Source organism: Sapajus apella, unplaced genomic scaffold, assembly GCF_009761245.1.
Source record: "Sapajus apella isolate SASKATOON/1434 unplaced genomic scaffold, GSC_monkey_1.0 scaffold57, whole genome shotgun sequence".
NCBI lineage: Eukaryota > Metazoa > Chordata > Mammalia > Primates > Cebidae > Sapajus > Sapajus apella.
The window spans coordinates 9,466,380-9,478,638 of record NW_022436997.1 but is presented as its reverse complement, the minus strand read 5'-3'; the positions used below and the strand labels follow the sequence as shown (position 1 = coordinate 9,478,638).

Genomic DNA, 12,259 nt, shown 5'->3' with positions numbered 1-12,259 from the left:
AGTGTGGTCACAAAGGTGAGTGCAGACAGAGGAGGCCACAGAATGTGGCCAAGGTGGGCAGCACTGCAGAAGTGAGGTGCGCCTGTGTTTTCAGACCCAGAGCCGTGACCTGCTTCAGTGCCACCCACATAGGGGCTGTGGTAACCATCTGGAGGAAGCTCTGGGAGAGGCTGACAGAGCCCCAACGTGGAAGAAAGAAGTAGGTGGGCCAGAGGCCTAAGGAGATATCAGAAGTGTGGGTGTGGAGGGCTTTAGGGTGCCTTACAGGACCCCTACCAGGAGAGACCAGGAGGCCTGCAGACCCGTTCCACGGAGTGGGTGTGGTTTGCACCCAAAGACCTGAACCTCCCCTTCTCATCTGTGCTTCTGGGATTTCGACGTTGATCTGGCTGACGTGAAAAGGCTCAGGGTAACGTTTCTGGGGGCCTCTCTTAACTCTGCGCCTTAGAACCAAGCTCACCTTCTCCTGGCAACCACCCCACTGGGCCAGCCTTCTCTCAGTCCCTTCTGAAGTGACACTCCCTGGGTTCATGGGTTCATTCTGGGCCCCTTCTCACTCTGGAGGGCGAGGGCTAGGGCGAGGGCGAGGGCGAGGGCGAGGGCGGGCGAGGGCTAGAGCAGTATTTTCGGTTAGGTGTCCTGCTCTCTGGGGCTCCCAGGGGAGTAAGCTTGAGAACTGCGCTGCCCGTGCGCGCTGCCACTTACTGCCTGAGCGTAGGCGCCGTAGGCCCCGAACGGGATGGCCATGGGGTTGAACATGCCCATCTGGCCAGCCATCTGCTGCATTCGCCGCATCGTGCGCTCCTTGTCGGTGTCGGCGAATTTGACCACCAGACTGGACGAGGCTCCCTGCGGCCGGGGCGGCGCGTGAGACCCACCTGCTCCAGAGCCTCCGCCCGCAGCTGTCGGTGCCCCTGGCCCGGGCCCACCCCGCCCGCTCCTCGGGGCGCTTTGGAGAGGGTGACATCAGCGCTCGCCCCGTGGAATGAGGTGTGAACCCCACCGCGGGCATTTTCTACATAGGTAACCTCGAGCCGGTTCCTTAACATCCCTGGGTCTCAGCGTCCTTGTCTGAGACCCGGGGATAAAAGTCATGCTCTCCTGTCTCTCGGGGAGACTGGGCTGCCGGCGGGCGTGGCGGGTGCTGGGGTCTCGGCCCGCCTCTGCCCTCGCCCCCGCCCCAAGGGGCCAGCACTCACCGGCATAGTCTGGCTGCCGTGTAGCGCGTTGATGGCGGCCTGCGCCTCGGCGTGGGAGGAGTACTTCACAAAGGCGCACCCTGCGGGACGCGAGAGGCCGAGCTGGGACCCAGAAGCAGGGCCAGGGAGGGGCCGGGAGGAGAGGGCGCATCCCAGGTGAACGCAGACGGGTGAGGTAGAGATTGAGAAAGAGACACCAAAAAGCCCAGAGACAGACCGCGACGGCACCGGAGACTCAGAGGTGCCCTCGGGTCTCCCTCCGCCTCGCCCCTCCCGCCCGGGCACCTTCCCGGCCCCGCCCCGCCCCGCGCACCCTTGCTGTTGCCGTCTGGCCCGCGCAGGATGGTGCACTCCTCTATGTTCCCGAAGGCCTCGAAGAGGCGGCGCACGTCGTCCTCGGACTGTTGCTTGTTGAGCATGCCCACGAAGAGTTTTCTATCTTCTGGAACAAAATTAGGAGATGCTTACCCGGGCCAGGGACCGGGGTGCGCGGGGGCGGCCGGGGAACAGGGCTCGGCCGGAGGGGGGAGGGCGGTAGGGAGAGGGAGGAGCCAGGGAGGCGGGGCCGGGGCTCGGAGCCGGGGGAAGAGGGGTGCGGGGAGGCTGACGGGGGCGGGGCTTAGTCGGAGCGGGAGAGGCGAGGGGTGAAGTGGGTGGGGTAGGAGAGGGAGCACACAGCCGCGGGACAGGTGCGGGGGAAGCTGTGGCAGGCGGGAGCTGGATGGCAGCGACTCGGCCTCCTCCCGCCAGCAGGGCAAGCGGCACCCTGAAGGGCAGAACCCCTGGGCTAGCCCCTCATGAGAGCACACGGCTCGTTCTGGCAGCGTGCGTTCCCCTCCTCCCTCCTCTCACGCGCTCTGCTCTACAGGCGCCAGAATGAATCAAAACTGTCAGGTCTGCCATCGGGCCTTTGCAGTTGTTGTTCCCCTGCCTGGAGCGCCCTCATCACAAGGTCCAGTCCTCTTCTTCTAGCTCTCAGCTCTAGGATTGCTTCCTCACCCATGCCCCTTCTTACCCCTCCCTTACTCTGTCTCAGCCGCCATCCCTGTGGCTGGAATGTCAAAGGACAATGACTGTGGGTTTCGGAAAGCTCCCGTTTCCCGCGCATTCCCTGGGATGCTCACTGGGGAAAGATACCAGGCCTCTCTGCTGAAGCAGCAGTGCCTGGCGCACAGCAGGCCCTCCATTCAGTGATGGGGTGAACAAAGTGAATGACTGCCCACCCTGTGCCATCCCAGGCACACCTCGTTGGTATCTCACATGGTTTTTCCTCCATCTGCATGCCCCCTCCATGGTCTGGCTCTTCTATTTCTTCACGCTGCAAAATTCTGCCCTGGGCACTTTGGGGGTGCCTGTTCCTGAAGATGCCTTAGCAGCCCCCACACACCTGTGATGAGTATCAAGTGCTTTGTTGACCCCATGCTGTGTGCTCAGGGTGACAAGGTGCGCATGGGGCTGTATCAGCCTGCGGCTGCTGGTAAATCACTACAGAAGATGCCCGCAGCCCACATGCTCTGACTTCAGTGTGACTGTCACTCCTCTCACTGAGAGCTGGGGGGCATCTTCCTTTCCCATGAATCTCAGTGGGGCTTGTGACTGCTCTAACAAATAACGAATGGCAGAAATGACGCCAGGTGGCTTCTGAGGTTGGGTCATAAAAGAGATAAGCTTCCCGTTGGCTCTGTTTTGGGGAGTGTTAGCTCTGTGGAAGCCAGCCACCATGCTGTGAACCCCCAATTAGCCTATGTAGAAGAGTCCCCATGGAAAGGAACTGAGGCCCCAGCTGACAGCCAACATCAACCACCAGACATGTGAATGAATGAGTCCTCAGATAATGCCAGCTCCCAGCCTTGGAATTTTCCAGCTGAGACCCAGACATCCTGGAGCAGAGACAGGCCTTCCATGCTGTGCCCTGTGAATTCCTGACCCACAGAATCCATGAGCAAAATAAACTGTTGTTTTACAACACTCAGTTTCGGGCTAAATTGGTATGCAGCCATAGGAACTGGAACAGAGTCCCAGGGGTGGCTGCACTCAGCAGGCACTCACTGGATGTTTGTGGATGATTACATGATTGACACACAGCCAAAGCTGCAGAAATGCAGACCCCAAAACTGCAAATGGCCATGTGTTCATGGTTTCCTCTGAACACACAGGCACTCAGGGACCCTATGTCCTTCTGTATTCAAGGTGGTTGGTACCTACTCTCCTAGAGAACCCCCACCTTGCCCATATTGCCAGGAGAGTTCGCTTAGAGCTAAGGGGCTGTCCTGGGGTCTGAAGCAAAGCAGAGGAAGCTTCCAGGCTCCTGCGCTCCGAAAGCTACCTGCACAGTCCTCCTGCCCTCTGCCCTGCTGGTACTCCTCAGCCCAGATGCACTCGGCACTGGGCCAGTTCAGCACTGGGCCAGTTCTCAATGCTGACGCGGTGCCGGGGTCCCAGCTCCTCCCATAACCTGCAGGGCATGGTTGCTGGTCCTGTTACCAGCTCTGGATCAGGAAACACCAGCTGCCCTCCAACAGGGTGGGCCTCAGCTGAAGCTCTGGACCCCAGAGCCCTAGCCCCACTGCCTGCCTCCAACTGCTCTTCTGGCTCCTGTGGCTTGGCAAGACTTTGGGGCACACCCCCACCTCATCTCCAGAGTTCCTTGTGCAGCCCTCCCCCACCAACTCCAGTTTCTGGAGAAGGAAGGGAGAGAGGGAGGGTGGAAGCGGGAAGCTGAAGTGGGATGGGAGGAGATAGAGTTCAGAGCAGAAAGGGAGCAGAGGAGAGAAACTGGCAGGAAACATAGGCAAGAGCATTAGAGGGAAATAGCTGGGAGAAGAGGCTGTGGGGGAAAGATGACAGAGACAGAGGAAAGAATGGGGAGCCCTTATGTTTGACTCCTGGAAGCAGCAACAGCAATTTACTGGAAGTGAAATGGGAGCTTTTCCTTCTTTTGTGGAGTAATTAAAACAGCTCCCCCTCCCCACCCTGCTCCTCCTACCTCCCCCTCAACCTTTGGTGCCTTTCAAAGGCTCAACTGAATAGGGTTTTCAGAAAGACTAAGAAATGGAAACCCGCCCCTGCTAATCCCTGGCCCTCTTGCTAAAAATTCCATTTCCTCACTTGGACAGGAAAAGGAAAGAAAGGGAAGGCACCTCCTCTGCCCAAGCTTGATTTACATTCGGGGACCGCAGTTCCTCGCCTTCGCCTCTCCTGACGTCTGAATGTCTTCCTTTATTATCACTATGACAGTTTTCTGATTGCATTAAAATTCATCCACACGTGCCTTTCTATCCAGCCACTTCCTTTTTTGCCGGTTTTGGGTTTTTTGTTTTTTCCTAATTCCTCGTTCCCCTCCCCTGAAATCTCCCTTCACTGTGCAGTTCTCAGTAAGCTGCCTCCTGCTCCAGGCCTTTCTAAACATATAAGCGGCCAGGCTCCACCTCCTCCTTCCTCCCCATCTGGATTTCCCCAGGGAAGCTACAGCCACCCTTACCTTTCTGGAAGACTGCAAGAAACCAGAGAAACTCAGCTTCAGACCCACTTCCTCCAGGTAGTCATGGATTGACCGCACCCAACGCAAATGTCTGCTTCCAGGATCCTCAAATGTGTTCAGTTTGCACTGTCTTCCAGTTGGGGATTGTGACTTATGCGAGTGATTCTAAGGCTTCTCTCTCAGACCAGGGGCTAGAGGGACTTCGAGTTTGCAAGTGGACCTCCTTCTGGGCCGGGCCCACTGACTCCCACTCCCGGTCCCTTCTCCACACCTGAGTTTTGGGATCTGTGAAATGGGTGTGATGAGACACTCATGCCATGGTGGTAGCTGGGGCCCCGAGAGCTGCTGCAGGGGTAGTGACTGCCCAGCGGTAATTACCATGGCAATGGCCCCTACTTGGGTTTCTCTGTACAGGAGGAAGAGGAAATGCAGTGCTCACCCTGCCTTGCTTTGACCTGGAAGGTCAACCCTACTGTGAGGGGGCAGAGGTCAAAGAGGGTGAGAGGAGAAGGCGGAGGATCCACATCTCATGATGGGGAGCGTTCTTGAAGCAATAGGTTGGACTAGATTCTGAGGCTGAGGTGACCCACTGAGATGGACGACATCCCCGTCTCCCACCCCCTCTGCCCACCTCCTTTTTGGCCACTTTCCTGAGGCACTGTCTCAAGCTGTGTCAGATAAACAATGGTATCTGAGCCCAGCTCAGGTCAGGGGCTCAGCCCTGGAAGATGGAAACTGAGCACAATAAAATCCGCTGACCTGAGCTGAGGGGACTGAGGCCTCACGGGTTTCTCCTGGTCAAGGGACAGAGCAAGGGGAGCATGTTTTACAGTCACTCAACAGCTGTTCACTGAGCGCCTTCTCTGTGCCAGACACTGTTCCAAGCATCGCTTCTACAGCGGTAAACAAGAGAGACGCAGCTGCTCGCCAGAGCTGCCATCTGGGTGGAGACAGGCCATCCACAACACACAAGTACCCAAACAAGACAAAGGCCAGTAGGGCTGCCACACAGTGGCCCCAAGAACTGCTGTCCCTGAACCTGGAAGAACAAGGTCATAGAGTGGCAGTGCTGGGCAGGACCCCGGATAACACCACGGGTTTCACGCTTTTTCAGACAAGGAAGCTGGGGTGGAGAAGCAGCTCCAGGATGCACAGGAGGTTGCCCACAGCTGGAGCCTAAACTCAACCCAGTCTCGTGGGTTTCCTTGACTTCCTGATCCCAAAGCCCATGCTGCTGCCATCTGCTCTTTTAAACTGACTGTCTGTGCCTGCAGGTGTGAGGGAGCATCTGTTCTGTGGAACAGGAGTGTGACTCCCCAAAGGGCTGGGCAACAGGAGGTGGGTGCTCATCTAAGCCCTGCCTGGACCCAGAGAGGGTAGCTTGGCTCTTTGTGCCCAGATGTCTAACCACCATGGGGGAGCAGGCAGAGTCTGCACTCACCACCCCACCTGTGTAGGAGCTGGGGCTGGGGGAAGCCAATAAAACTGTGGATGGGAGAAGCCCGCAGCTCTGTGTCAGGTGAAGGTGCCGACAGCCACCTCAGGAGGGGCTGGACAAGGCCCCTGCCATACTTTGGGTCTCCCCTCTGGCCACCCCTTCAGCAAGCGTTGACTGAGCACTCACTGTGTGCCCCAGGGAATTGTCAGAACAGAAGATCTGAGATGAGTTTTGGGAGCGCTTCTGGGTTTTCTCTTTTACCCGGTTGGGGAGAAAGAGTTGTGCTTGGCTCTGAGATCCCTGGAGAATCCAGAGTCCTTCGTCTGTGGGCCCAGAGCCTCTGCCTTGGAGCCCCTGGTGAGAGAACAGAGAACAGGCCTGATAGACACATCCAGTAACTCTGGGATGCAGGCCAGAAGAGGCTAGATGGGGAGGAAGAAGTGGCTACACCCTGATGGCTTCCAGGAGGAGGTGGGCTGGAGTTATGATGTGCATGAGACACGTGCAGGGGCGACAGGCCCACACCAGAATTGGAGCAAAGGCAGAGAGGTGGAGGGACACCTTTGGCTGCCCTTTCCACCTGCTCCAAGTGGTCCCTGGCTGTGGCAGCTTTGCAAGAAGGGGACCCTAGGAAGCCTGACTTTGCTTCTTCACCTGCCTCCTGCCTGCTCCTTTCCACCAGCGCATACAAGTCACCCATTCCTCTGACTCAGGATTCTCTGATTTTCCTGAAACCCCAGTCTAACTCTGAGCTCTGGTTCACAGCCTATAAAAAGCACTGGGTGGCACCCCGGGGAGCGACAGGTGCTTACGTAAAGACAGTGGAATCTGGTTGCCAGAATCTCTTGCATCCTCCCATGGGTTCCTCTGAGAGGGAGACAAAATCTTCTGAGCTCACTCTACTCAGGGTGTCAGGACAGGATGGGGCTCGGGCTGGAGGGATTTGTATTTTAAAAGGAGAGCCCAGGGCACCCTCAGTGGAACCTCAGGATTAGGACAAACTCCTAAGGGGGATGTTTCAGGGCTGTGCCTCTGCTGCTGCCCCCACTGTAGCCACGTGGGGAGCATCTTGCTGGCCGGGCAGGGTGAGGGGGCCCCTGAGCAGTGAGAAGGGAGGTGACAGCAGTACCACTTGACTCACCAAATGCCAGCGTCCTGGTGCTAATGCTCAAATTCTGGTTTAATTTTCACAATTTGATTCATTCATTACCATCAGCATTAAACAACGTTTCTTGCTGAAGGATAGATGGTCGCAGAAGTGCTGTGGGCGAGCGCTCAGATGGCGAATGCCTTTCACTACCGCAGTAGATTTTTACTACTCTCTTCCCTCCAGCTGCTGAGGGAAGGTTGGGGGTTACTGAGCTGGGGAGAACCCTGGGGCTGGGGACCAGAGTGGGGAGTACCTGGCTTTGAGGTCCAGTGGCTGGTGGGGTGGGCAGAGAGACTGCTAGGAGACCTGGAACTCAAAGGCAGCAGTTTAGCAGTGTGGAGAAAATGCCTGATACCATGACACAGCCGAGGTCTCTTTCGTGCTTTGGAACCTTTGGTTTTGGGGAGGTACAGGGGTTGGGCAAGACCCCAGAGGCCGGAGCACCCCATGAATCTGTTCCTCAGCTGCCAGGCAGAGGCTGCAACCCAGAGGTTGTCCCATGCAGGGGTTCCCCCAGGGTGCCTCCTGGATCCCAGGATCCTCTGCTCTCTCTGGGCCCACAGGCAGTGACTCTGAGGGTGAAAGACATGTCCCCCTCTACAACTTCATCTGTAGATCAGGGAGGACCTTCAGTAGCAAGGGACAGGGAGACACACCTGACTCAGGAGGGCTGGGCCAAGCATGTCCTCCAGATACTACCTCAGGCTGTTTGTCAATCCTGGTTCCACCACGTTTGGGCTGTACGGGCTCAGGCAAGGCATATAACCCCCCAGGCGGGTCCAGGATTAAATGAGCTTTTTAGCACAGTGCATGGCACAGAGAAAAGCCTCCATAAGTGCCAATTATTGTGGCTGTTCTAACCATTACTACTGCTCACCCAAGGGGACCCCAGTTGGCAGAAGGGTGATGCCCACTCCCACCCTGGGAGTGTAGAGAAGACCTCCAGGGACACTGAACTGAGCAAAGTCGTGCCAGCCCAGGCCAGCCAGAGAAGCCAGCAGCATTTGGGAAACCACTGAGACGCTCTCCAGCCCCCACGGGGAGATCTACATGGGTTGAGTGAGAACAGATATTTCCCCCAAAGCGACTGAGCATCTCTACGCGCCATTTCCACGAATTCTCCCAATCCAGGCGACCATGGCTCCTAAGGGACAAGCGATCAAAGCGACTCATCTGAATCTACATATGTGCAGTTTTTGAGGTTGCGTGACCACCCCACCCCAAACCCCAGAGGCTTCCTTTTCTCCCCCTTTCCCAGCCCTTGTAGAGCCAGCTCACTGCCCCAGGGGGGCAGCACACAACATCAGAACTGCCTTCTAAATAGGAATGCAGAGGATAGGGACAGGGGTCTGCACCCCCATCCTTGGAGCCTGAGAACCCAGGAATTACCCACCAGGGGGTTGGTGCAGACAGTTTCCAGCACCACTGTCCACGCCAGAGTCAAGAAGCTGCAGCTGTGTGACCAGGTTGGCCATCCTCCCGAGAGCCAATCCCTTCACCTGGGACACACAGTCACCACGGACCAGGCCTCTGGAGGGCTCTGAGCCTGAGCGAGTAGAGAGTGACACACTCCCCCTTCTCTCCACCGCACTGTGTCAGAGACAGAGCTGGGCACAGCCGGGCTGGGAGCTACCTCTGAGGATAAAAGACTTCCTGCTTGGGAAGAAGGCTGAAGGAGACATCAAACCAGATCAAAGGCTGCTGGGATCAGGACGTGTGTGAGGGCCTGCAATAGGATGCAAATGAAGACCCTCACCGGCTCTGCCCCGCCCCCAGGAGGCAGTGCCTGGCCTTGATCTGCTTGGCTTCCTCTGGGTCTGGCACTGTTTGATGTTGGGGTGGAGGAGGCTGGAGACTGGAGTCCCCCTCACGTGCACTCCTTCACCAATGCTGCCTTTCAGATATTTCAGGGTCTGCTATCTCTCCTCCTTTTTCCCCAAGGTTGGAGCCACCCAGGCGCGACAGTCACCTCCTCAATTCTGACACCCACCCAAGCCCCTGCTGTCTGCTCTCCACAGAACAGCAGAGGGGGCAGTTAAAATCCAGGGCAGACCCTGTCTCTCCCCTGCTGAAACCCTGTGGTGGCTCTGCCTCATTCTGAGACCAAGCCAAGTCTGGTAATGTCATGTAAGGGGCTACCCAGGCACCCACTCCATGCCCCCTGACCTCTGTCCTTCATGAATGAGACATACATGTTCGTTCATTCATGCAGCAAGGTCCAATGTCTAAGTGGCCTGGCTTGTAGTAGATGCTCAATAAATACGTGTTGCCATGAATAAATGAATCCATTTGTCCAATTAGCATTGGGGGTGGGGCTACCATAAACCTGGCATGGTGATGGGTACAGGGGACAAGGCGCTGACCTTCAGGAATCCTGAGAAGGTAGGAAATGAATGTTCCTTGGAGATGAAGAGGCACTGGACACAGTGCAGGCACAGAGCATGGAGTGACGAGCCCTATAGGTATATACGGGGGGCTGAGAGAGACCTAAAAGGCTTGTGCTGGACCTTGAAGGATCCATGGGCAGGGTTTGCACTGTGGGCAAGGCAAGGGGTGGGCGTCGCAGGCCAGGGAACAGCACCTGCAAAAGCAGGGAGTGTGAAAGGATGTATGGTAGGAGGGAGAGGTAACAACACACACACTCACACAAACCAATACATGCATCACACACATACCCCAAAACACACACACACCAATGCATGCACCAACACACATGCCCCAACATACACACGCCCCCAATACACGCACCACACACATACCCCAACACACACACACACACACACACACTCAATACACGCACCACACACATACCCCAACACACACACACATACACCAATGCATGCACCAACACATATACCCCAACATGCACACACATGCCCGAATGCACACACCACACATATATCCCAACATACACACACACACACACACACACACACCAATGCATGCATCAGCCAACACATATACCTCAACACACACACACACACACACACACACACACACACACACACCAATACACACACCAACACACATACCCCAACATACACTCACACACACACCTCAACATATACCAATGCATATACCCTAACATACACACACAGGCCCAAACCACACACACAAACACACATACCCCAACATACAGACACACACACACACACACACCATCACATATACCTCAACAAACACAAACACACACACCCCAACATAAATGCACCCCAACATACACACCAATGCATATACTCAGACACACATACACAGGATACACTCATACACACACAACACACAATAATGCATATACCCCAATATGCACATACATGTACACCCCAACATACACACCAATGCGTATATCCCAACATACATTCATATACACAACCCAACACACACCAACACATATACTTCAACACACACATACACCAATGCATATTCCCCAACATACATACATGCACACCAACACAAACCAATGCATATTTAACATATACACATAACACACATTAATGCATAAACCCCAATACACACACACACACACACCCTGACACACACCAAAGCATATACCCCAGCACACACATACATACACAGCAGTGCATTACCCCAACATATACACACACATACACCGATACACACCAATGGATATACCCCAACATACACACATACACACACAGCAACATATACACTAACACACATACATACACATACACACACCACATAGACACACACCCCAACACACACAACCAACACCCCCACACAACACACACACACATACACATGCGCACACATTTAACACATACCCCAGCACAGGCACATCCCCAACATACACACATATACACATACATACCCCAACATGCGTAGACACACACCCCAACTCACATCCCAACTCACACAACCAACCACCCAACATGCACACATACCCAACACACACACAGACATACACACACCAACACACACATACATAGATACACACACTAACATACACACACACAATACGTACATCAGCATACACAGATACAACATAGATACACATAGATACACATACACACACAGATACACATACACACACACACCCCTTCCTCCTCTCCCACCCACCCTGATCTGAGCACCTCCCAAAGGTGCAGGGCCTGGCTCCTCTCTTCTGACCTCTGGAAGCCTGGCCTGGGCCTCCAACCCTGGGCCCATTCTTCTCACCTTCGCCTGACCTCACAGTGCACGGTGCCCTCCCTTGGCTCCATCTGGCTCCTCATTCACACCACCCATGGCTGCTGCTGTGGCCCAGCGCAACACCACCCAGGCCCTACATGACAAGAGCCTGCAGGACCCAACTCCCACATCACAGAGCCCCTCCTGCCCAGTCAGCACTGCTCAGCCTGGTCACCTCCACCTCCCTCCCCTGGGCTCCAGGTGCCCTGCCCATGGCAGTGGCTCTGACTCACTCCTCCAGGTGGTGGCTGTAAGAGCAACAAGAAGAACCACAGGGGTTCGTTCTCATTTCTCCTGAGTTACTGTGATCCAGACATTGAGAGCAGCACTTTGCAGGCATGGCAGGAATTTGATTATTTCCACTGTTCAGATGAAGAAACTGAGGCACAGAGAAGTTAAATATCATTCCCAAGAACTCACACCCAGTCATTGGTGAAGCCAGGACTCAGCCCAGCTGTTCTGGACCAAGCTGGATCTTCCTTCTCCCGGGCAGAAGAAGATACTGCCTGGAGTTCTCACTCCCTCCCTTCCCTCTCCACTCCTCCATCTCCACACAGACTGCTGGCAAAATGCCCAGTAACCACATTGCTTTTTGAGGGCTAGAGCTTTGGCTGAGAGCCCCGAGGGGTGAGTGGATGGGACACCCCTAGCCTGGTGCTAGCTGCAAGGGAGTGGGCTCATAGGAGTCCCCATTGCCCAGGGTCCCAGTTCAGCCTCACAGTTCCTCCCCAGTCCTGCAGATCCCTCTGCTCACAGCCTGGCTGTCTTGAAGTTTTCTAGGTGCTCCAGGAGGCAAAGCTTTC

The 12,259-nt window shown here is 55.5% G+C and overlaps 1 protein-coding gene across 48 annotated transcripts in view; it reads right to left on the bottom strand.

The window, feature by feature from the left end:
* CELF4 (CUGBP Elav-like family member 4) overlaps positions 1–12,259 on the bottom strand; it is a 325,793-nt gene that overhangs the window by 30,274 nt on the left and 283,260 nt on the right. For 25 of the 48 annotated variants that reach the window (XR_004258897.1, XR_004258895.1, XR_004258898.1 and 22 more), the window contains exons 4-6: positions 1,513–1,641; positions 1,200–1,279; positions 706–849 (exon numbers count right to left, since the gene is read on the bottom strand). Coding sequence is in view for 41 of the 48 variants with exons in the window: in XM_032245267.1 (XP_032101158.1) it covers positions 706–849; positions 1,200–1,279; positions 1,513–1,641 (353 nt within the window). In the remaining 7 variants the exon portion in view is untranslated. The remainder of the gene's footprint in view (positions 1–705; positions 850–1,199; positions 1,280–1,512; positions 1,642–12,259) is intronic. The other 23 variants (XR_004258896.1, XR_004258902.1, XR_004258899.1 and 20 more) reach the window with 1 other exon arrangement.